A 22,670-nucleotide genomic window follows, 5' to 3' on the forward strand; every position below is an offset into this window, starting at 1 on the left:
ACCTGACACAAGCTTGAAACTTGGCCACACCGCGGTGAAGTTGGGCTGCACATTATAAAAAAGCAGTTCTTGCGTATCACTTCCTGACCTGTTTGAGCAACACCATGGTGCCAACACAGAGCCATTGGTATGTTTATTCTCTCTTCCTCTTGGTGCTCTGTTCAAAATGCTTTCCATACGTCTCAAAGAGCCATTGTTGGAGCAGATTGCAGAGTGTGATGTGGACATCACACCAATGCAAGCATTTTCTTGCTAGCCTAATGCATATGTCACTATTAAAACAAGCCTGGGTGTTATGTTCAATGTCGTAAGAAGTACCTTTGTAGTAAAAGACATCATAAATGGGCAACCCCTGGCTGCTTTCCAAAGCAACTGGACCTCAAGACAACTTTAAGCGAAGGGAACATTCGAGTCCATCTTGTAAAGAAAGCCATTACATAACAGAGAATTACAACGGCATACCATCTATACCACAGTCATCTACTGCTAAAAGGTAATTTATGGAAAAGAATTGCAAAGCCCTACCAGAGCAAATGCTTGGTGCCACCATCAATAGCAGAAGCCATTTCGCCATGAAGCTAGTCTATGCATGAGGTTGCCATGATGACAAGGTGATCACAGTGAACAGTCTTAAGAGGAAGCTTTAGCTCGGGCCCAACTTCAACGTGACCTATTTAAATACATGTAAAATGCAAAAAATGTTATTCTGAGATAATCCCTGGACCAATATTAATGAAATGTGTTGCACTTGAGAGAGAAAGTTAAATTGTAGTGACTGTTGGAAGCGGAATTTCGGTTTAGAGCCTGAATTTTGTTAAAAAGATTTTCAAAAATTTGCAAGTTTGAAAATAATAGAAGCACGAAGTTTACAAATTAATAGCTCTGCATCAAGAAAAGATATTGTGGTTCTGTAAATGGAACCCATTAGATCATTAAAAGCGGACAAATTCAATATGCTATTTTATATCTTACGTGAAATTGTTACGTCGTGTACAAGGGTTCTGCGAAAGCTGTATTTCCATATAAATAAATTTTTTTAGATTCATGTGTGGCATATCAATTTTGTCCACTTTAGATGTACTATTAGCTGCAATTCACGGAATTGTGATATCATTTTTCATTGCTGAGTTACACAGTTTTATTCTTGATATTTTCGTTTTCTGAAAATTTTCGATTTTCGTCAATTTTCAATAAAAGATTGAAGAGCTAAATCGAAAATTCGAAACCAACAGTCACTAGATTTTAAGGTTTCCTTTTAAATGCAACAAATCTCATCAAATTTGGTGCAGTGGTTGCCGAGAAAAAAGAATTCTCATTTTACATGTATTTAGATAGGAGCACCCGAGCTAAACCTTCCTGCTAAGAATGAGCCATAGAAACAGAGAGACAAATTTTTTTACAGAAAGGCAAAGAGGTCGGCCTGAGCTATAACTTGCTCTGGCCTGCTACTCTACACTGGGGAAAAGGGACGGGGAGGGAAAGGGCTGATGAATGATGATGATGATAGTATAAGGAATAGAGGTGCATATACAAATTCACAGAGTTGTAGCATCTTTAAAGCCGTGCGTCCAGCCCAGCGGCTTGGAGAAAAGCTATAGCAGCACTTGTTACCAGGGCTGCGCTGCTTGCATAAGGCCAAGGACCTAAAAGAAACTCATCTGATAGCGGCCTCTTATGGATCTTTGCAACGGAAGAGACAAGTTGCTGTCGTTCTTGCGCGTACGCGGGACACACGCAGAATGTATGCTCGTGTTTCTGGCACCTCACAGTATGCACAAGTCATCACAGAGGCCAAGCAGGTACAGAGCTACTGCTGTTAATGGCTGCACCGAATATATTCATGTTGCCCCTCTATTGCTGCAGTAATTATTCAGTGCACAGAGCGCAGTTAACATTTGGTTGCAGGTCAGCAGTAAGCCATTCAATTTATTACCATCCTTTATAATTCTTTTGTAGTGTTTCTGAGTAATAAAAAACTTGGTTCCAAATGAAACAGACTGTAGCTTTATAAAGACACAAGAGAACAAAGTTTCCAACTAAATATACAAGCCTTTTAATGTAGTCCTAGAAATGAGGCCATTGCAAGTCCAATTATACTCAGCCGATGACGTCCAGTGTCGGGCTAATGTGGCCTGCCAATCGTTCCGTCTGCACTGGCCATAATTTCTGTGCTGCTACTGTTTTCAAACTGAGGCCTCACCGTACATGCACGAGTTCAGAAAAAGGTAGCATGAGCCTCCGACAGACACCGCACAATAGAAGAAAAGGAAAGGCTTAAGTGAAAGCAAATTGAGGTGAAAGGAAGAAAAGGGTACAGGGAGAAAATGGTTTCTTTCTCACACCATCTGAAAGCAACCATTAATAAACAGAAGTTCAACATCTGTATTACTTGTACCTTTTGTGATAACTATGCAGTGAAGACTGAGTAAATATACCCACGAATTTATCTGCAAGATAATTATGTACAGTGCTCACAGAATGAAACGGGTCAATTTATGGCTAAGTAATGCGCACACTTTCGTTTCCGGCGGCTGCAGTTTGTGTCAAAAAGAAATCACAGAAAATAAAGTGAAGAGTTTCTAGCAGTCAAATTTCACGACACGTCTAGATCGAATTACTCACTACATGAACCTCATGAAAACTTTTTTTTTGCAAATTCAGTATACGTGGGTGTGATTTCACCCATTCAGCACCAAAATGAGAGCCCATCTGCTGAAATTTGCTCAGACTTCCCCAAGTCTATTTCGGTACAAGGGCACACACACACATAGTGGTGAGAGAGAGGACAGTGAGAGAAGGAGAAGTAAAAGACCTGTTAGGAGAAGAAGAGGAGGAGAGAGCAGAAGCAGCAGGAAAGAGTGGTGTGGCCTCCTCTGCCTCGAAATCGCCGCAGCCCGCGAGCACGTCTTGGCCAGGGGGCGCAGCAGCATGGGGCAAGCCACTGCCACCCCGACGCCTCGGGGACACCAGCCGATTGCGCACCGTGTCCATCACAGAACTGAGCTTCCTACACGACGACCGGAACATGCGGGTCACTTGGGTAACAAGCGGCCAACGTCGCAGCATTTCCGACAGCAAGCAAGAAAAAGTGTGCCACGAATGGCCAATCCAGAGAACTTGTTGTTCCACAAAAGCTTCTCAGCACAAGGGACGTCATCACAACTATACCCTGTTCCATATATAACTGTCAACGCTGTGGAAGCTACGCAAGAAGTTTGGTCAAGCAAATGTATAACTCCGCGCGCTCCGTGCATGCTTCGCTGCGCGCCAACAGCGTTCGCTCGCCCGAGCATGCAGGTGAGGCCCCTCGCGACGGGTTGCAAATAAAAAGAACCCAAACAAAAAACAAAAATAAAAATGACCTAAAACAACGCATTAGCAGCTGTATGCCACGGTGTGCTTGTTTCTAAGGATTGAAACTTGTTTCATTTAATACTGAGCCTATAAAAAAGAACAGTTGTGCACAATTGCGGTAAAAAAATATCAAACTATAAGTACGAACAAAGCCACCGCAAGAAGTCTCTACAGCTTCCAGAGCATTGACTGCTATGTATGGAACAGAGTATAATATAGTTCCACTCCAGTCTTTCTGCATCGCAGAAATGCCCAGCTTTACCCATTGCAGTACATCTATACAAATTGCACTCTTGGAGTGGACCCTTGCACTCACTTTCTAACAAAACTGTCCCACACTAAGGTGCTGCCCACAGAAGTCGGTGTATTCAAGTCTGCAATGTGTACGCACGGGTACTGCTTTTAAAATTTATTTGTACAGGAACCAAATGTTAGACAGGTGCGTTACCTGGCATAAGTTAGCAGGACAGAGAGCAGTACATGCAGCAAAAGTTTCTCGAAAGACATGAAGAGAAAAAAATACAATACAGCTGAAGCTGCCCTTTAACAAACGAGTACAGGTCCTGCGTCCCCAATGCTAAAATCTATTATGGCCATCACAAGGGACTGGTGAAAAAACTGCCAAGACAGCTTCGTAACCCCTCTCGTTTTGGCCAAGCATTTGATCACAATAACATTGACAAACAGAAACTACTAATATGGCTCTACTTAGTTATTTTAGTCAGCATTCCTTTCCCTACACGGTGCTTGTGAGAATGCAAGCTTAATGTGCTTACGATGTGTTGTTCTTCTAAAAGAAATACAAGCAAACAAAACAGACCCAAAGGCTTTGCATTGTTCCCCTTTCTCCACGATTACGCGGGAACTCCTGAGACTGATTGCTCACCCTCTGATGCCAAAGACTCTTAGTGGTTACGGGGTTCCACATCTGAGTGCAAGGTCATGAGTTCAATTCCCATCCAGCCTTTCTGCAATCTAAAGGGAGCCAAAAACCAAAGCTCTCATGCAGTGAGCCACAAGTGCCCATTAAAGTATCTCAAGAAATCAAGACTGATCCCAGGGCCATACACTACTAGTAGTGGTGGTGGTAATGGCATTACAAGTATAGTAGCAGTAAAGATGCGACACGACCTGCAACTTCAGCTGCAGCATGTTCCAAAGACCAATGTTGCTCAACGACGTATTTGACGTGGGGACGTGGGAGTTATGAACTGTCGAGCTGAACAAGTTCCGAATGTCGTCAAAAACGATGTACTCGGCGTGCAACGGTCCGGTATTTTTTAGTTTCGGAGACAAATCTAGTTCATTATATCCATTGGCCACGCAGTTTTATTTCGTTAAAATGAGGTTTTAACACATGGATTTCTAAGGAGATTTTAAGGGGAATTTCATTTACTTTTGTTATATCCATGTTTTATTTCATTATGTCCCATTTCGTTATAACGAGGTTTGAGTGTAGTAACATTCCTCTGGGATACAGCCCCCAATAAGATTCTGTAAAATAACTGCTGTGTTGGTGGGCATATTGCATGCACTTGTATGTGCTTTGTTTTTCTCTAACTCCCTTTCTTTCATACCTCACCATTTTGCTTGACGCAGAAAGCCAAGCCCGTTGTAAGACTAACCCCTCCAGTATCATTATACTTTCTCTCTATATCTAGTAGTATAAGTTGTATACTAGTAGTAAAGTAGTAGTAAAAGTAAGTGGGTATTTTACTATACGAGATAGTGCAAAGGAGGAATCGGGGAAATTCCTGCCGACTGCAGTGCATCTGTCTAGTGTTATGTTTGACACCTGAATGATGGTGGTGAGCTGAGGGACTAGAGAAAATGGGATTAACGGATAGGAAATGAGAACAAGATATAGGCTAACGAGCAGATAGCAAGAAGACTATATATATATATATATATATATATATATATATATATATATATATATATATATATATATATATATATATATATATATATATATAGTCGACTCTTATTACAATGGACCCTGATAATCCGACAAAAATATGTACATTTTATACGAAGTCCGTAATATCCGAGATGCCTCACTTCCGAAACTTTCATTGCAATCTCTACAACTTTACTGCAAATAGTGAGTCACGAACGTAGACAGTAAAAGAAAAAAAAAAGTCGCAGTTCCGCTCGAAAGGCGAAGCTTCGACTGCGCTAGCAAATTAGCAGCAGCAATGACCGAATTGATCTTCGCGCTGTCTCTAGCTTCAATGTGAACTAAACGTTGGAAGCACTGCACATACGAAGCTACTGGCACTGGACGCACTTTGTTTACATCGCAGATGGCTATCAAGAACGCAAAATACGAAATAGATGCGCACTCGCACGCCACTACTCAAGCGCCTACAAGCAACCATTGAAAGATATACGGCTGCATTCTCTCATTGCCGCATTGTACAAGGCTCCACTACGCTTATCAATGCGCCAGCGGAGTGTTCTCTTGATGCTGCGGCCATCACATAGCGTAAAGCCCTGTGTCCAGCTGCCACTGCTAGTAAAGCCGTGTATCTGTGGCTATTTGCTTGGGAGCGCTTGAATAGCGGCGCGCAAGCGCGTATCTATTTCGTATTTTGGATGTTTCGCGCGCTTTTGTTTTTTCTCGGAAAAACCAATGAGGCAAAGCTGAGCACTAAACGAATGCTTGATTCGGAGGTTATTTGAGATGGCCTACAACTTTGTAATTGATATGTTTGCGATTCAAGCAATAATGAAGAATTTCACTAATTAAAAGTAATTAAGTAATACTTCATGATGAAAAAAATACGGGCCATAAGTACATACGACTACGGCTACTATGCAGTTGGTACAATTTCTGTAGAGCTCTTGGGTATTTTTAATATCTTGGTCCAAGTTAACTGGTACACCCTATATATATATATATATATATATATATATATATATATATATATGTATATGTATGTATATATACTTCGCAATTGAGTAAACAGTTCCACCTCAGTTGGCATATCACAGGATCTCTCATACCCTGTGGTGTTACATTGCATCGGGACAATGATTCCCCTGTGAAAAATTGTGCACCAGACACTCACGGCATGAATGACTTGTTTGGGTAGGTAAGCAGGCCCACTTGCACCACGTCAAACGTCTTGAGGTGCAGCCGCCGGTACTCGAGAAGCTTGAGGGTGATGAAGTCATACTTGAGCACGATTAGGCTGTAGTCAGTCAGGAACAGGAGCCGCTCTTTCTCCGTGTCCCAGTGGTCAATCCTGCAGGTTTGTTCCGCAGTAAGAATGCTGCCCCAGATCAACCCGTTACAGGCAACCTGCCCTACAGCCGGACTGTTCAACTACAGACAAGCTACAAAGTGCAACACTGCTGACATCATTTTCCACACAGACAAAAGGTGCCCATCACTAAAAATTTCGACACTTATTTTCTAGCAAAAATCTTTATAAAACAGCATTACAAATCCAGCACACTAATCCATGAAGTGTTTTTGCCAGTCTAATGCAAAAATTTTCAATCGGTAAAAAGATCAACTACATATCAAGGTGGCATTTTCAAAGCAGCAGAAGTATTGATTTCATTGAGTCTGCAACACAGAAACTATGGTATTTCCTCGTGCACGGTCCACAATTTTTTTTTCCAGATTTTTTTTCACAGGCAGCCGGCCTTACACGAGGCAGGCTTGCGGCTACAAACAAAAGCCTCTGCGAATTTGTTCATCTCGAGGCTATAGCACTTATGATACATTTAGAAAAATACCACACGCTCTAGGATATAATATGTGTCCTGCAGAACACAGATGATGATAATGTGTCACACAAGGTCAAGGAAGAGCCTTGTTACTGTAAGGTTTATAATCTAAAAGACATGTTCCACAAGTCAACGCTGTCATTTTCTTTCCTGAAAAGATTCTTCTAAAGATTCACTAGAATCAACCAAATGTTTTTATGGATCTTCCAACCTGCTGAGAAGACATAATGCAGAATCTTGCGAAAACAAAAATATGCAATTTTCTAAATACATGATTTTGACACATAGAGCCTGAAAACTGCTAGAAATAGGATGAAATCTGCTAAAATTGAATTACTGATTTGTCATGCATGATATAGATCAGTAAGCTGAAGGAGGTGGTGCATATATAGGTGAGCAGGTGATCAGCGCAGCCAAATTGCAAACTGTGGTGATGAAGACGGCTTATAGCAGCAATGGGTTGCTTGAAGAGGAATTGCGGGAGAGATCTGGCCAAAAATTTGGTCCAAAGCGCTGTACCATTACGTGCATAACCCACCTCCACATATAAACAGCACCCCCTTCTTACAATACCCGGAAAAAAATAAAGAACCCCAGCTGGAAATAACTGCCTACAACAACGCTCAAATCTCTGTACAAACAGTCTTCATTCGCATATGCACGACATGACCATGTATCTTCAACCAGCGGCTCTGTTCCCTCCATCTTCGGAGAAGCTGATAATGTTCAGCTTCAGCTGCCCTATAAAAGGCTGTCGTAAAGCGCGGCCAAGCCTTGGTTTGCCAGTACTACGCGTACAAATCACTAACTATTGACAGAGCCAAAACGCAGCACTGCAACCCGAAAAGAGGAGGGGAATGGGTGACCATGAATGAGGGGAGAAACGATCTCGAACACGCAAAGATGGGAAGAGGGTGGGGTTCCCTAGAAGGTAATGAGAAACTAGCTGGCAAATTATGCCTTCAAATTTGGCTTAATGACATTGCTTTGCACTGTTATGAAGCCACACCTTACGGTGAAATTCGCATGTAACCTGCACCCATACTTTACTAAGACACTGCTTAAAGTTTTGGTGTGGATCACATAGTACACGAAAAAATGCAGTACATCCCCAATAACCCCTACACCGATGCATGCAAGTTCACACCACCGCTGCCAAGCAGATGTACCATGGAAGGGCGAAAGGCATAGCTGGCCCCTTTACAGAGAAATGTGGGTATATCAGCCTCATGAAGATGAACAAAAAGCTTCCACAGCAGGGTGAGAACTACAATATGGTGCTTGAGCAAAGCGATGATGAGGACGTGGATACAAAGTAGTATAAGGATGAAGAGGGAGGCCAGGAAAGAGTAGTTTGCCAGCATGTGTATAGATGTTCCCTTTCAGGGGGCATTTGTCGCTGCATTCTTTACATGTCACTGGCTACAGTCCACACTGATTTAACATCGCTCTCTAGTGTCTTTTTCAACCACTTCCACTGTGCTTTAATCCACACATCATTTTGCAGTGTCCCATTTGTATATAAACATGCAACTTGCACATACTGCTCAATCAATACATTCTGCTTGTATGGCTCCAAAATGAACACTCATTGCTTGGCCAAACCATACTGCAGTACATGACTAAACATCTGAGCTGTATCTGGACTCATACAAAGGGTTGGATCACTTATTAAGCCTGCAGACGAGCTTGATGAGGCTGAGATGACTAACTCCTGCCACTATCAACTTCTATGTGGCATCTTTGCGTGTGGTTTCAATTGGCAGCACTGAGCCATGTCACACTTGTCCCCAGAATTTGGTTAATAGTGTCAATCTAGCTTAAAGGATACGAAAGATAAACACAATATCAATCTAGACAGATAGATGGCTCTACAAGAGACCTTGCAATGTTAATTTCATGATGAGAGTTGGCAAGAGTTGCAGAGCAAATTGTGGATGAAAGGGACGCACAGTTCCTTTAGAAATTCTCATCGCTTGTGGTGACCAGGATATCTTACATGGCTATCTTAACAACTTCGATGATTGTGCTCTGCCGGACACTACTACTCACTGAGAATCGGAGGTCTCCCAGGGAGGGTGCCACACTCTAGTAGAAAGTCAGCAAGAGACAAGTGGAGTTTTGGTACAGAAAAAGCTGGGAAGAGATTGGAATGGAATCATCATAGGCATAGGCAACTTTAAAGGACGAAGAAGAGATGAGCATAATGATAGATTGCAATATAGACTTAAAACCTAGTTAGCTCGGTGCTAGGTGACAATTTGTCAGTACCTCAAAGCAAAGAGAATGCTATTAGGGATCATCGTCATCAGTTATCAAGGCACCAACGAAGTATTATTGTAAAGGTGCAGTATCATCTGTTATGCCTTATGCAGAAAAATCACATAGAACTGGCCCAAACACATTTGCTTCCTTTCTAAAATGCAACACAAACAATGCTTTTATTACTTACAGCTGACATCTAATTCATAATCTAATCTAATCATAATCATAATCTAATTCATAAAGGAGCATTACACATCACTGGATGCCGCTACAGTATTTTCACATTGGCCACAAGAAACCTGTTCCACATTTATGCCATTTTTCAGGTTGTGAAAACTGTGTTCCTCGTAAAAGCAATGCATCAGCCCTCTAAGAACACTAATGTATTACTTCATACTTGACTTTATCTTGACGATTAGTGTTGTTTCATTAAGTGGGAAGTTTTTAAGTGATACATGGCTTCTAAAGGCAGAAGTACTATGAGTTTCACATTCCTACTTCTTTGTTTGAGTTAAGCCCCATTGAAAGAATCTATGGGAAAGCCTCTCACGTAAAGGGTAACATGTTCACTGCAGCAGCCCCTTTAAAGACCTCGATTCCTGCGCATGATGAACCACTGGGTCACTGGTGGGTCACTGGTCATATCGCTGTGGTGCATAGTGACCAACCAGAGAGTTTCTCAAGATTTAGATGGTGACACGCAGGGTATTCCCTCAAAGTGTAGAGATGGCACCACGATGCGCCAGATCAGAAGCAACAAAAATTTTTCTTCTACGTTCATTTCTAGCAAAGATGTCATTTGCATACTGCCGAAAGGGCTGCACAGCTGCACAGAGGGAACAACTGCTGTGACCCACTAGTAACCCATGCCAAAGCGAACATACTAAAGCCATTTTCAACAATAAAGGCAATGGAACTGCATTATTCGATTACAGTAAAAGAATCAAGCATGCAGAGACAGAAAACTGTTTCTGTGTGCTGCTTGCTTAGTGCCATCTGGTAACGCTGCTTTCCTGCAATCATGGACAAATCAGCATGTCAGTAAATGTTGCAACTCACTCTGTCAGCAGCCAGACACCTCTGAGTTCACCGTCGAGGTGTTTCATAAGCACCGGACTGCACTGCTCTGCTGCTTTCTCCACGGCACCTTCCTGCATGAATTCCAGAGGGAAGCAAGAATTTTACAACCCTCAACGATTGTCCAACGTACCAAAAGAAAAAAAAATGTTAGAGCAACATGATAGGCAGGTTTAGTTGAAGCAGAGGCTGCAGCTAAAAGGGCTGCACAATGCGTGTGGTTCATTGCGCAGCTTGCACCAGTTTACTGTGCACTGCACCGCAGCCCTCAACTGCAGCATAATGCAGGCAAGTGCTGCCACAAAGCAAGTGCACGGCTTCATGCAGGCGATGCTAGCCGGGGTGAATAGGCACTCATGGAGGACAGAGAAGTGCTTCCCAACTCGTGTTTCAACATAATGATAATAATCTTTCAACATAACAAGAAGAGTCTCAGGCGCATCCAAATTCACTGTGGGCACTACTATAGCGACATGTTCCCCACCTCCTGTTGGATTTGTTAAGATTACCAATTGCACTTTCAGACCAAGAGAGCAATGTTGTTCACGGCGCACTGCCATGGAAGTGTTTTAGAAATGTACTGAAAGTGCAACAAGCTGGCGCTTAGCTGAAAAAGCGAGTGCACACACCCGGCCATTGAGAAATTTGGTCAAGCAGAGAACAGAGTCTGCACCTTGGTACTTGGTCCCCAAGCACATGCAATGCACCAGCAAAGCCTGAGCATTTCTGGCGCTGGTGTCGTAAATCACATGTGAATCGAACATAGCTCGTATTGTCATGGAAGTATGATGATGGGCATAGAAAGGCAAACAGGAAGGCAGGTGAAAATGATGGTTCTTTAGAGCACAAACTTGCACTCAGCAAAAGAGACATAAGGAGAGCTTAAACAGAGCAGAACCTTATCTACCTTACAATAGACTCTTAAAATAAATGAGCTGATAAATAAATTGTGTTTCTTTGTGCTGAATGAAAACAGCACCCAACAGAATTTGATTGAAGCAGTGGAGGTGCCAACATGTCGAAATAAAATGCAGGGAGGTAGAAACGAACACTGCTTACAGTTTATTGCTTGCAAGCATGATGTGTGATTTCATTACAGATCAGTATGTGTCTTTTAGCCCTCCACTACCATGCAGAAAACCCAGCAGGCTTGTGTAACTGCACAATTGCCAACACGAATTCCAATAAAACCCAAACCCTCTGAGACAAGGAAGATATCAGGCCTGCCATGCTACTTATAGCTTTGGAATGGTTTCCTGTCAACAATGCACATCTGGTCATTGAAAAAATTTTTCGAAATCCTCGCACACTCTCCTCATGAGCTCTGCATGTCCCATTTAGCCATAGCTGTGCTAGTCCCGTTGGCATTTTGAACAGCAACAGTTCTCAACATAAAGACATGCTTTCAGAGGTTGATTCTAAGTGCAATGGGTCTCCTGCATATCTATTCAAAGTTTTTAAGCTGCAAAAATGATGAGCTGTCTACATGCAGCATCAATTCATAAACTTAGTTTACTCCTTCAAGGAGTGCTTAAAGTGCTACAATGGTTACTTAGAAATTTTACATGGCACACTAACCTACCCAAATCTTTGAAATTTCTCAAGCACATTCCACCAGAAGTGCATTTTATCCCTACAAAATTTCATTTTAATACTATGCCTAGTGGTTTGCAAACAGAAGACATTCTAGTCCCACCGACTACAGCTCACAAAAGCACAAGTACCAATACTTTGAAAAATTTCTATAGTGCCCCCAAAGCACCTACAACAGTGAGTTTCTTCAAAATGCTCCTCTCAAGGACATGGGCTCATTTCTATGAAGTTTCATTGCGATATGCCAAAATCTTACGAAATGGTGCACTGAATCTGCAGAGCACCCCGTAAACCTTATAAAGCCTGTAATTTCACACAATGCGCCTCATTACCCCACCACACACATTTATCTTTACCCCTCAAGCGCCCTTGATTGACATGCGCTCCAAATTTCAGTGTGCTAACTCCAATGGCTGTTTCAGTGAATTTTCATTCATGTTTGAAATGGACATTCTCCAAAGCATCTAGTTACCCAAACTGCTTTGCTCCAAATTAGGAATCTCTCAAACCCACTAGTAAGTGTGGAAACAGAAATTCACCTAATAGTTTGTTTTCTTGTGCGTGCATTTTATTTCAGCATGACATTTTACACAAATGATACCGAGCCTAGTGACAAGCTCTTGTCAACTACAGCTGTTCCCAGCTGTGCACTTATCTGCGCTTTCAACCAGACTCTGCCAAGCATTTCCTCTTGACAGACTTGGACGAGACCACGTCACTCAACATAACTGACGCTGACAACTGATGTAGCTAACAAATGACACGACTCCACTCACCCGTACTGAGAAGTACTCCTTTGTCTCCTCCTCTGACAGCTCCCGAGAGAACTGCCGCACAATGCTTGACGTCGACGCAGTGGACGCATTTTCGGCAGTGCTCCCGGAATTCCCATCCAAACTACCTGCATCTGATCATAGAGTTGAAGAGAATTTCAGACAGCAATTACGGAAATAGTCCAACAGGAAAAGGACGATATGGGGACGCAGGGTAGTGAAACACACAGGCACTGACTTCCAATGCTCATTTCCCGTGTTCCTACTAAAGAACAGAGGTGCCTGATTTTTGTCAGCCACAACCACAGTGAAGCCAAGGACAATGAAACCAAGAAACACATACAGCTGATTAGGTGTGGTTGTAATTGACCTTCATTGTTAAACTGCACCATTCACAAAAGACAGAGGACTCAGGTAAGTTAACAAACAGGCACTGCCTTGCCCACGTACTTCATTATTTCTGCAAGCCACAGTTTAACAAGGAACAACTACCAACTCGCCCAATTAAAGTGCAGAAACAATGTGAAAACGGAAAAATCAACGTTCACGAAAAGACGACTCGATGCCAGATGGGAGCCAAACTCATGTCTTCCACATTATGCATGGAGTCCTCTACCACTGAGCCATCCTCTCGTCCACTTGAGTATTTTGTGTACACGCACAAAATCTCGCCCTGGAAACGTTAGCCTGTGCCGCTCATGGCCAAGGTGGTGGATGGGGGACAACCGTTCAAGCACAGTTGTCACCTACTAAGCAACCTTAGCTGCAAACAACTGGCAAATAAACTCTCGTATGCTACCTCACACCACCAAGCCTGCCAAAGTCAATGCCCTCACTAAACCATGAGCACGAAAAGCAAAGAGAACCAAGGGGCGTGATTTGACAAATAGCAAATGAATTCATCTCCATCACTGTAGTGTTGAAAATGGCAGAGGCTCGAACAAACAAGCAATTTTTGTATGACCACATGAAGCCGACGGACAACATGCCTGTCTTGGAACTTTCACGCCTGCCCTCCAGTTAGTATGCTTGTGTTCACATTAAGGATCAAAACAAACAAAGAATAGCAGGCAGGCATTTTATATTTGCTCAGTGTTTTTTTGTGTTACTGCCTGATGCCTGCTATATAGAGGCAAAGCTTTTTAAGGCCCAGAAAATACATTGTTTTTAACAAATTTGGACTGCTGGATTTACACATACTGCTATTTTTCCAAAGCTTAGCAAAGCATAACTCAAACGATGTTTCCATGATACTATTTGGAACTTGTCTCTAGAAAATCTATGCCCTCTTTCCAATACAGTGAATGCAGTAGCTATGCAGCAAGGAGATGCAGAAAATTAAATGTTTATGCTGCCTGAAACATTATGACAAAAGTGGATCAGAACGACATGAGTGATGCAAGCATCACTACTAATCTCCTACATTAGCTTCCACATTTCAATTGTACTGTGTACTGCAAATGCAAGAGAAAAGAAAGAATTATGCAGTGGCAATTAAGTGGTAAATGAGAGAGAAATGCATTAGGCATTATGTCGCACCTCGTTGTGGTCCTGGATACATGGTTTAAACCACGTTCACCAAATTGTAAAGCGTTGTTTGTGCGCTCACTCGACACACATCCTGCCTCTTCCGAGGAGCCAAGTGCAGCTGACAGTGGCTGGGAGCAGACCATCATCAGTTGCACTATTTATGTATGTATAAACCTATATCCTTAGCTTTATATCGTCGTGATTAACAAAAATTTTGCATCTCGGTGTCCCTTGCTCTTGTGCATATGAGTGTGTGTAACATACATATACACATATATCTATATATATATTACACACACACGTTTATCACGTGACCAGCTTCTGACACTTCACACACATACACTTTTTCCCACTTTGACACTCCTCATGCCAACACACTAAGCAAAACACATTATTGTTCTTAAGTACATGTCTGTGTCGTTATAAACGATACAGACACATGTATTGCCCTCACACTTCTTCTGGATGGTGTGCATTACTTCTTGCTTATTGTAGGCACAAGGAACTGTTGAAGAGTGAAGTTGGCAGCATAGACTCATTTGTGTACAGTAAAGCCCACCTTCATTATAGTGTAAAGACTTTTTTTCTTAGTAAAGTTAACTTTTCTGACAAATTTTTACCACAGACTTGCTTTACATGATCAACAGAACCATTTGCATTTGATGTTGGGAGCATACAGTAACTTGTGTGAAGTGAAGCTCACCTTTGTTACAGTGCAAAACAATTTTTTTTTTCCAAGTGAAGTTCATCTTTTTTGCAGGAACTGTTTATATGATCATCAAAATCATTTGCTCAAAAAAGAAATTTCATCACCTCGGCAAAGTTTTTTTCCCTTTTTTTTGCCATCCTTAGAGGGTTCAGCAACAAAGCAAAACATTTGGTTACTTGCAATGTATTTTTTCACTTCTAATAATACAAAATTGCACCCAAGGGCCGTGAAACGGCCGATACAGCTGAGACGACAGGTTTTTCTCTCATGGCCACCCAACGGGCTATGTTGCCGGTACAATGATTAAGAACATGGCCATGTCAAAATGGGTAAAGTGCGTCTTAGGTCTATGTAAGACATAAGACACAGAAAGGTTTACGTACTTGTGCATGCCTGTGGGTGTGTGAATGGCAGTATTCAAAAAGTGGCAACCATGACGTCCCTTGTTGCCTACGGGCCCTCTGTGCCCTATCACTGCCATCATAAGCTCATACCAACGGTTTGCTTTGGGGTTGGTTCTGGACTGCACCCATTTTCGAAGCTTAATTTCCTTAGAATAAACTCAGCCATTTATTTTTAACCGAAGCTCATGCACAATGCATTCTCCTTTTCAGCAATGTCAAAGCGTGCTAAAAGCATTGCCTTTGAGATTATGGGGGCAGTGCACTGTTGCCACAGCACAACACCGCAGCCTCAGAGAATATGCAAAACCTGTTGTGCACTCAGAACTTCGTCACACTACTATTATGAAAGTGGACGGTGTGTAATACGAACATAATGACAGCATAAACAAGCAATGGTGCAACACAGAGTAATTATTGCATGTATTTATTTCTCCTTTCTGATTCTACATCCCTTTCATTTCTATTGCTCCGGGGGAGTCATCACTAGTGAGGTGTGATGCAGACGCAATGAAGCTTAACAATGAAATTTAAACATAGAGGCACTTCAACACCGTTTCAAGAGACGCGAGTAGTTCTGTGCTCGAGTATACTAGCAAAGCTAGCTCTAGCACACTTATAAACACCTGTGAGGCTAGATGTACCTAGTTTATTTAGGTTGTGGCAGTCATTTGTGTGGGAGTGTCATGCACCTACTCCCTTCAGCATATTTCTGCACTATGATCATGTGCTTGCCACATTCCAGTATCGAACGTAAAGGTGACCATGAAGCTTTCCTCCAAAGCACTTATGCACAGACAAGATGGCAGGAGCGCTGCCAAATCAATCTGTCCCATTCGGTGTCCCTGTGCTTCTAGTTGTCGATTAATGCAGCCTCACACTGCAGTGAGCTAGCCATTGGGTTAGCTGAGATGGTAGACTGACTTTCCCGAAAAGGTTCGATTCCACAGATCAATATGAAGGTTTTTATTCAACTGCAAGGCTTCCTTGGTAACTTTGCGCTACTGCTGGGTGGAACTGTGTGTGATGAAATCCATGTTACACACTGGAATTCGGAGAGAAGTTGCAGGTTCAATGTGTAACATACTAAGTACAAGTGAGAGATCAATTCAAGGCCATGGGGTCCGCATTTTGTTGGGGGCGAAATGCAAAAGCACCCATGTGCAGGTTCAACATGTAACATATGTAACAGTGGGTGCACGTTGGAGTACTCCAGGTAGTCAAATTTCACTTGAAGTCCCCCACTATGGCGTCCCTCATAATGATAGCTTGGTTTTGGCATGTAAGAACCACATAATTTAAGTTTCAAAATGTAACGTGACCTCTATGCTGTTCTCGGACACAGTTATAAAAGGTGCAAAGGAGAGGTACAGGAGCATGTTCAGACAAGTGTTCGCTTGGTCCAGTTAGTTAGATCTTATAAAATGTGAAACCTAACCAACACAACCAAGCCATGGACTATACACTGACGAATGATAGATCTCTTCTTATTTGTCTGCACATTTTCTGCTGCTTTCAGAGTGGAATGAGTGTGAGGCAACTCCAGCTGCAAATCTGCAAACAAATGACTTACTGAAAGCCCTTGAGAAGAAACAAACCCACATGTACTGGGTAGATATATAAAGGGGGTCCTTTAAACGACGAAGAGAAATTTGTTTATCACAATGCAGACAGTCGCTCATGCTGTTAGAAGGCTCTAGCCACCTACCACATGTATGCTAACAGGTGCTGTCGTAAGGAAGCAATGTGACATAAGCCTTGAGGCAAACGCACTGTTTCCTACAGAAATTAGTAGAGGAAACATTGGTGCTACAGGGCCTGCAAGTGTGGTGGTTTCGGAATTGATAAACAGTACAAACATTTGCCTAAACACTGCCCTTGTGGATTCATGCTGCATTTCGACTTTGCAAAATCATCATTTTCAACAACGTGTTGCACTATCCATGCAACAATCTGCAACAATAATGTCTGTGCACCAACACTAGTTGCCTTGATCTGTTTAGAGAACTGTGAAAAATGCTGACCTTGCAACCTGTGAAAGGTTTTTATCAATAAATGCTGAATGACGTCGCAAGAAATTCGGAAGCCACGGGCGCGAAGATCAGACAAATCCGTGTGTTAACGATCATTCCCATGGCGCCCGAACGATCGCAGTGCCAGAGTTACCCGTCGTGATTTCGGTAGGAAAATCTAGGGAAGCAAGAACAGACGCAGTGATAGAACAGAGGAGGCAACAATAGCGACTGACACAGATCAAGCGGAGAACAAGTGTGTCTGTCTGCGCGGGACGGGGGGTCATTGTCGAACTAAAATCCGCTGCTTGAGGCCACCTGCGCGGGGAGAGAGCTGGCTCGAAGCGCTAACGGCTATATAGAGGAGCCCGGCGAACGACGGCAGCGGAGACGCTAACGACGCGCATTGCGGAACGAGAAAGTGCTGTCTGCTGACGACAGCGATGCAGACGACGAAGGCGGCGAAGTGAAATAAAAACGCGAAACAGTCGACGTCTGACGCTGGCTCGACACTTGATCCACGACGATAAAGCACCGGATGTTCAGTAGACACCATCGTCTTCCTACGCGGTGTAATAGGGGCGGCGAAAAAAATGCGGCAAGCAAAAGTGAGTCGCTGCACCCCATAGGGTCGGCACGGCCGAAACAATCGCGATGCATCGAGGAAAATAATGGTGGCGGAGGCAATCTACTCGCTGCACTTCAGGCGCACAAAGCTTGTAGAAAGCGCCCTGCTATGGATGGGCTTTGCCAGTCAAGCAGCACATTCAGATGTTCCGTTGGTAGCGCGTTGTAACAGCCAGTTGCCGAGGATGCCTTCCTAACGGCATCATTTATTAGCCGGCTTCAGAGCTTAAGAGACGCAATGCTTACGCAGAAAAGGGGCAGTGTTTGACGGGACGCATGCATGCATAGTCGCAAATGGATACGGTCACACATGCACAGATGCGTAATAGGACGTTAAAGGCGGATATGGCTGCGAAATACTAAGAGTAAGCTTAGCAACAAATTCTGCGAACCAAGGCCACACAAGCTGGGACGCAACACCGAATGTGTGCACGCACCTGCTCGGCAGCGAGTGGAACCCAGGCACGATACATCGACGCCGTGCTGATCCGCCGACGGTTGTATCGGGGAAACGGCCTCAGTCGTTTCCTGGCTGAGAGAAAGCGTCATGCCTCTGAAGTCAGCTTCTGGGAAGTCTTCGAGTCGTTCCACGTCACTCAGATCACCCGGACTCGGGACGGTGTTTGCATTTCTACTAAATTTCGGCAATCCTAATCCAGCCATTGCGTGCAGACGGGCATAAAAAGCTCGTCGGCTTGTCTGGGATTGGAATGGCTGCACATCAATCGTTAGCAATTATAAATGTCAAACTCGCCTCATTTAGTACAATTTACTGTGGGTTACTTCTATAACATCAGAATGATGCTGCTAACGTTTGCATTTACTTTGTTGTGCTGATTTAATAATATAAGAGCCGCCCAACTACAGTTTCGGTTTCGACAACTCCTTTTTGAGAATGCTGCCTTGTCATAGCTCTTGCCCTTCCTTTAGGGCGGCTGATGCGAGTAATCGATTTAAGTGGTTGTGACTTTGAAACAAATACATGGGCAATTTTTGCACTGCCCATGAGCCAAAAGTAACAGAACACGTCATGCACGAAACTATGATGACATAACGAAGCTTTGAATTCCCAATGCCAGTAGAGCTGCCATTGGTGATCTTTGATCCATGCATACCATATGATGCACACCCCTACATTTGCAAATATGTAAGCTCTGGCAACGCCTGTCTCTGGTTCTATCTCCCTAGTTAACTGAACTCCTTTAATTAAGCTTGCATTTCCAGACAAGCAACAACTTACTGAATGAATGGGAAAACTCCATGATGTTCTGAGTAGGCGGTGTCATAGCCTGCTAGATAACTACATATAGAAGGCTACATGTGGTGATGTGAGCTTGCGCACGTCCTGTGCGCAAGCTCACATAACCACATGTAGCCTTCTATATGTAGTTATGTAGCTATATGTAGTTATGTAGTATATGTAGTAAGGAAGACGCATCCAAAAGCGAAACACCGTTAAGAAAGCTTCCAGGTTACCAGAGCACCAGACGTATTGCACACGTATTATTATTATTATTATTATTATTATTATTATTATTATTATTATTATTATTATTATTATTATTATTATTATTTGATATGAAAGCACACATACAATGCACAGAGAGGGAAATAGGAAAGTAGCAGCCTGGCAACTGCCCCGACAGGGGCACAAAGCCTGCCTACTTTTTAGGAAGGAAGGAATAGAAAAGGAAGCTGAAGATAAGAAGAATGGAAGTAAAGAAGAAAGAAAAAGCAAGATGACGTGCCACAAAGACTAAACAAGAAGAAATTGAGCGCGCAAGTAGAAACAAAAGAAAAAAAACAGGCAGGAAGACATGCAGGTAGGAATGTAGAAGCAATGTAAAAATTAAATACAGAAACGAAATTTTGAATAAAGTGGTTCCTCACAAAGTCTCTCATAAACGGAAGGCCAAGCCAGTTTCTTGTAGAAAAGTAAGCAGGGCGTGGTGATCGTGGTCGCGTCGAGGAGCACAACCACTCGGATACATGCAATAATCAAGGGTCGCACCACCGCAGGCTAAGTAGACTATACTCCCTTAGTAGCGACATATGCTGCGCAAGGAAAGCAAGATATTCTAAACAAGGTGCCCATGTATCTCGCAGATACCACAAGAAGCACACGACGGACTGTCTGCCCGCGTCTTTGCTACCAGGACAGAGCCAACCCTCAGCTTGAGCAATAGAGCTGTAACACAACGGGGAATAAGCCTCTACCACGAACACGGGGAGGGAGGAATCTTCTTGTAACACCCTGGTCTGGATTCATTGAGAAGTTGTCGACGAATCAACACACCTAGCGTCGCCTAGCCTACACAAAACTTCTTCCGGACAGTCACACTCGTTGTGAGCACAAGCGGAAGCGAGTCGATCGGCCTCTTCGTTTCCGGCAATACCTACGGGTGCGAAGATATCCACTGGCCAAGGATGGGATAGTCCTCCAGATGTAATTCTGCTGGCAGACTTAATGATGCTACGCACAATTGGGCGATCAGTGTCCCTTCTCTGTAGTCTGCTAATGGCAGTGCTTCAGAGCAACAACCATCGCTGCCAGCTCCGCAGTTGTTGATGAGGCTGAATGCGGTATGCGAACCACCCGTCGCAAGTCAGTCGAAGGGCGGAAGAAAGCTACAGAAGCGCTTTGGCCTTCGCTATGTACAGATGCGTCCGTGAATTCTTTGTCCTATTCTTCAAATATTTATTTGAATAAGTGTGAGTGGACCGATTGGAATAGTGCCCAATAAATAACTGGAGCAGTCACCGAGCGCTTCTCGAGATCGAAGGTGAAAAGGAAGAGGACTCCCGAGAGCGCGCCCTGCTCGCGGAGTTCGAGCGTGCCGCGTTCCGTCGCCAACGGTAGCAGCAAGGCCGACGTCGTCGTTCCTTCCGCCAAGCCGGCGCAGCTACCGACGTTCCGAGCAAACCCGAAGGAGGCGAGGGGAACACCACGCGCCGACATGACCGCGTGCCGCTACTTGACGGGCTTTCCCTTCGTGGGAGAGTACACAAGTATCGAGTTCCAGCAGGAGGTGCCCATCTACCGTATCTGCTCGCTGTGCGGCGCGGTACCTTCGGAGCTGTACCTGACCAAGTGCTCTCACTTCTTCTGCCCCAAGTGCTTCGGCAAGCTGCGCGAGGCGGACGACACGTTCGTCTGCCCCGTGGACAACGAGCGGAGCATGCAGGACCAGGTGTACCACGACACGACATCCGCCGACATTTTGAAAGGGTTCCGCGTCGCCTGCCCAAACAAAGCCAACGGTTGCGACCACGTGGGTCCTCTCAACGGCCTGAAGGAACACCTGAGCGCTTGCGGTCACCAGGGCGTCCAGTGCGGCATCTGTATGAAGGAGTTGAAGCACCAGGATGTCGCGGCGCACCTGAAGCTGGAGTGTTCGCGCACCTTGCAGCTGCAGCAGCAAGCCGGCCCGCAGCAGCAGGAAGCCGGCGAAGGATCCGGGGTGGCGGGCTTCGCCGCCCGCGCCGACGACGGCACGCTCGTCTACACGGGCGCCGAGGCCTGCCAGATCAGCGAAGTGCGCGAGAAGCTGGACGATGTGTGTCGCGAGGTGAAGTGGCTGAAGGAGAACTTCGCCGAGTTCGAGGCCATCCGGAGCACAGTGAGGGCTGTTCAGGATACGGTCAAGAACGAGATGAAGAAGATGCGCGAAGACTCGGCCGTTGCTAACAAGCGGATCGTCACCAAGATCGAGAAGATACAGAGCTATCTGAAGGGCCGGATAGACAGCATCGAGGACCGCTTCCGCTCGAGCAAGTTCGCCTGGCAGGTGAACAACTTTTCCAAGCTCAAGGAACAGGTGTTCGAGGGCAAGGCCAAGTCCTTCTTTAGCGACGACTTCTACGTGGGCATCCAGGGCTACAAGATGTACCTGGGGGGACATTTTGCCGAGAAGGACGAAAAAGGCAACATTTGCCTCAGCGTGTACGTCTACATCACCAAGGGACCGTACGACCCTACGCTGCAGTGGCCCTACAGAAGGCGCAGCACGTTCGTGATTGTCGATCAGAAGAGCAACACGTACCACAAAATTGCCGAGATTGTGCCAGAAGATCTGGGGAAGGAATTGGAGCACTGCTTCCAGCGGCCCAAGGACGGCGAGAACGAAGGCATCGGCTACACGGCCATCATGACCCTGGATGACATCGAGAACCCAGAGAACGGGTACGTGGTCAACGACTCGTTCATTATCACCTTCATCACATGCGACACGTGAAGAGCGGCCGAGATTCATGGACCAGCCGGATTGCTGCCGATGCATGTCCGCTGGTGGCCAGAGTGCGCAGGCTAGTCGCACTTTGGCGGGCATCTGGAGTCCGGCGGTTTTGGGGCAACCATCGACAGCACATTTTAGCAAGCACTGACGGAGCACGTGACTGGGGAAGAACCAAGCCCATGAACGATGAAATAATCTTGGCGGTGTTTTGTGCTTTCTAGTTTTGCATGTAACCTTTTTTTTTCTCTTTAAACATAAGAAAATCTCTTGACCACAGCCTTTCTTGCAGGCTTGTACATGCGTGTCATTGTACGTGGTTTCTGAAGTCAATAAACACACTTATTCTGGGTCTA

At 44.3% G+C, this 22,670-nt stretch overlaps 2 protein-coding genes across 3 annotated transcripts in view; one reads left to right on the plus strand and one right to left on the minus strand.

Annotated features, from left to right (window-relative positions):
• LOC142576376 (tumor protein p63-regulated gene 1-like protein) overlaps window positions 1-18,826 on the minus strand; it is a 45,416-nt gene extending 26,590 nt beyond the window's left edge. Inside the window, exons 1-5 of one of the 2 annotated variants that reach the window (XM_075686481.1) lie at window positions 18,520-18,826; window positions 12,807-12,937; window positions 10,420-10,511; window positions 6,429-6,605; window positions 2,813-3,007 (exon numbers count right to left, since the gene is read on the minus strand). In XM_075686481.1, coding sequence (XP_075542596.1) covers window positions 2,813-3,007; window positions 6,429-6,605; window positions 10,420-10,511; window positions 12,807-12,937; window positions 18,520-18,745 — 821 coding nt within the window. In that variant the 5' untranslated portion in view covers window positions 18,746-18,826. The remainder of the gene's footprint in view (window positions 1-2,812; window positions 3,008-6,428; window positions 6,606-10,419; window positions 10,512-12,806; window positions 12,938-18,519) is intronic. The other variant, XM_075686482.1, reaches the window with a different exon arrangement.
• Window positions 18,827-20,778: 1,952 nt separating this feature from the next.
• Window positions 20,779-22,670, plus strand: LOC142576377 (TNF receptor-associated factor 6-like). The gene has a single exon (XM_075686483.1). It carries the CDS (start codon window positions 21,040-21,042, stop codon window positions 22,315-22,317), a length of 1,278 nt encoding a protein of 425 aa, XP_075542598.1. The 5' UTR covers window positions 20,779-21,039; the 3' UTR covers window positions 22,318-22,670.

Source organism: Dermacentor variabilis, chromosome 3 (genome assembly GCF_050947875.1).
Source record: "Dermacentor variabilis isolate Ectoservices chromosome 3, ASM5094787v1, whole genome shotgun sequence".
Lineage (NCBI taxonomy): Eukaryota > Metazoa > Arthropoda > Arachnida > Ixodida > Ixodidae > Dermacentor > Dermacentor variabilis.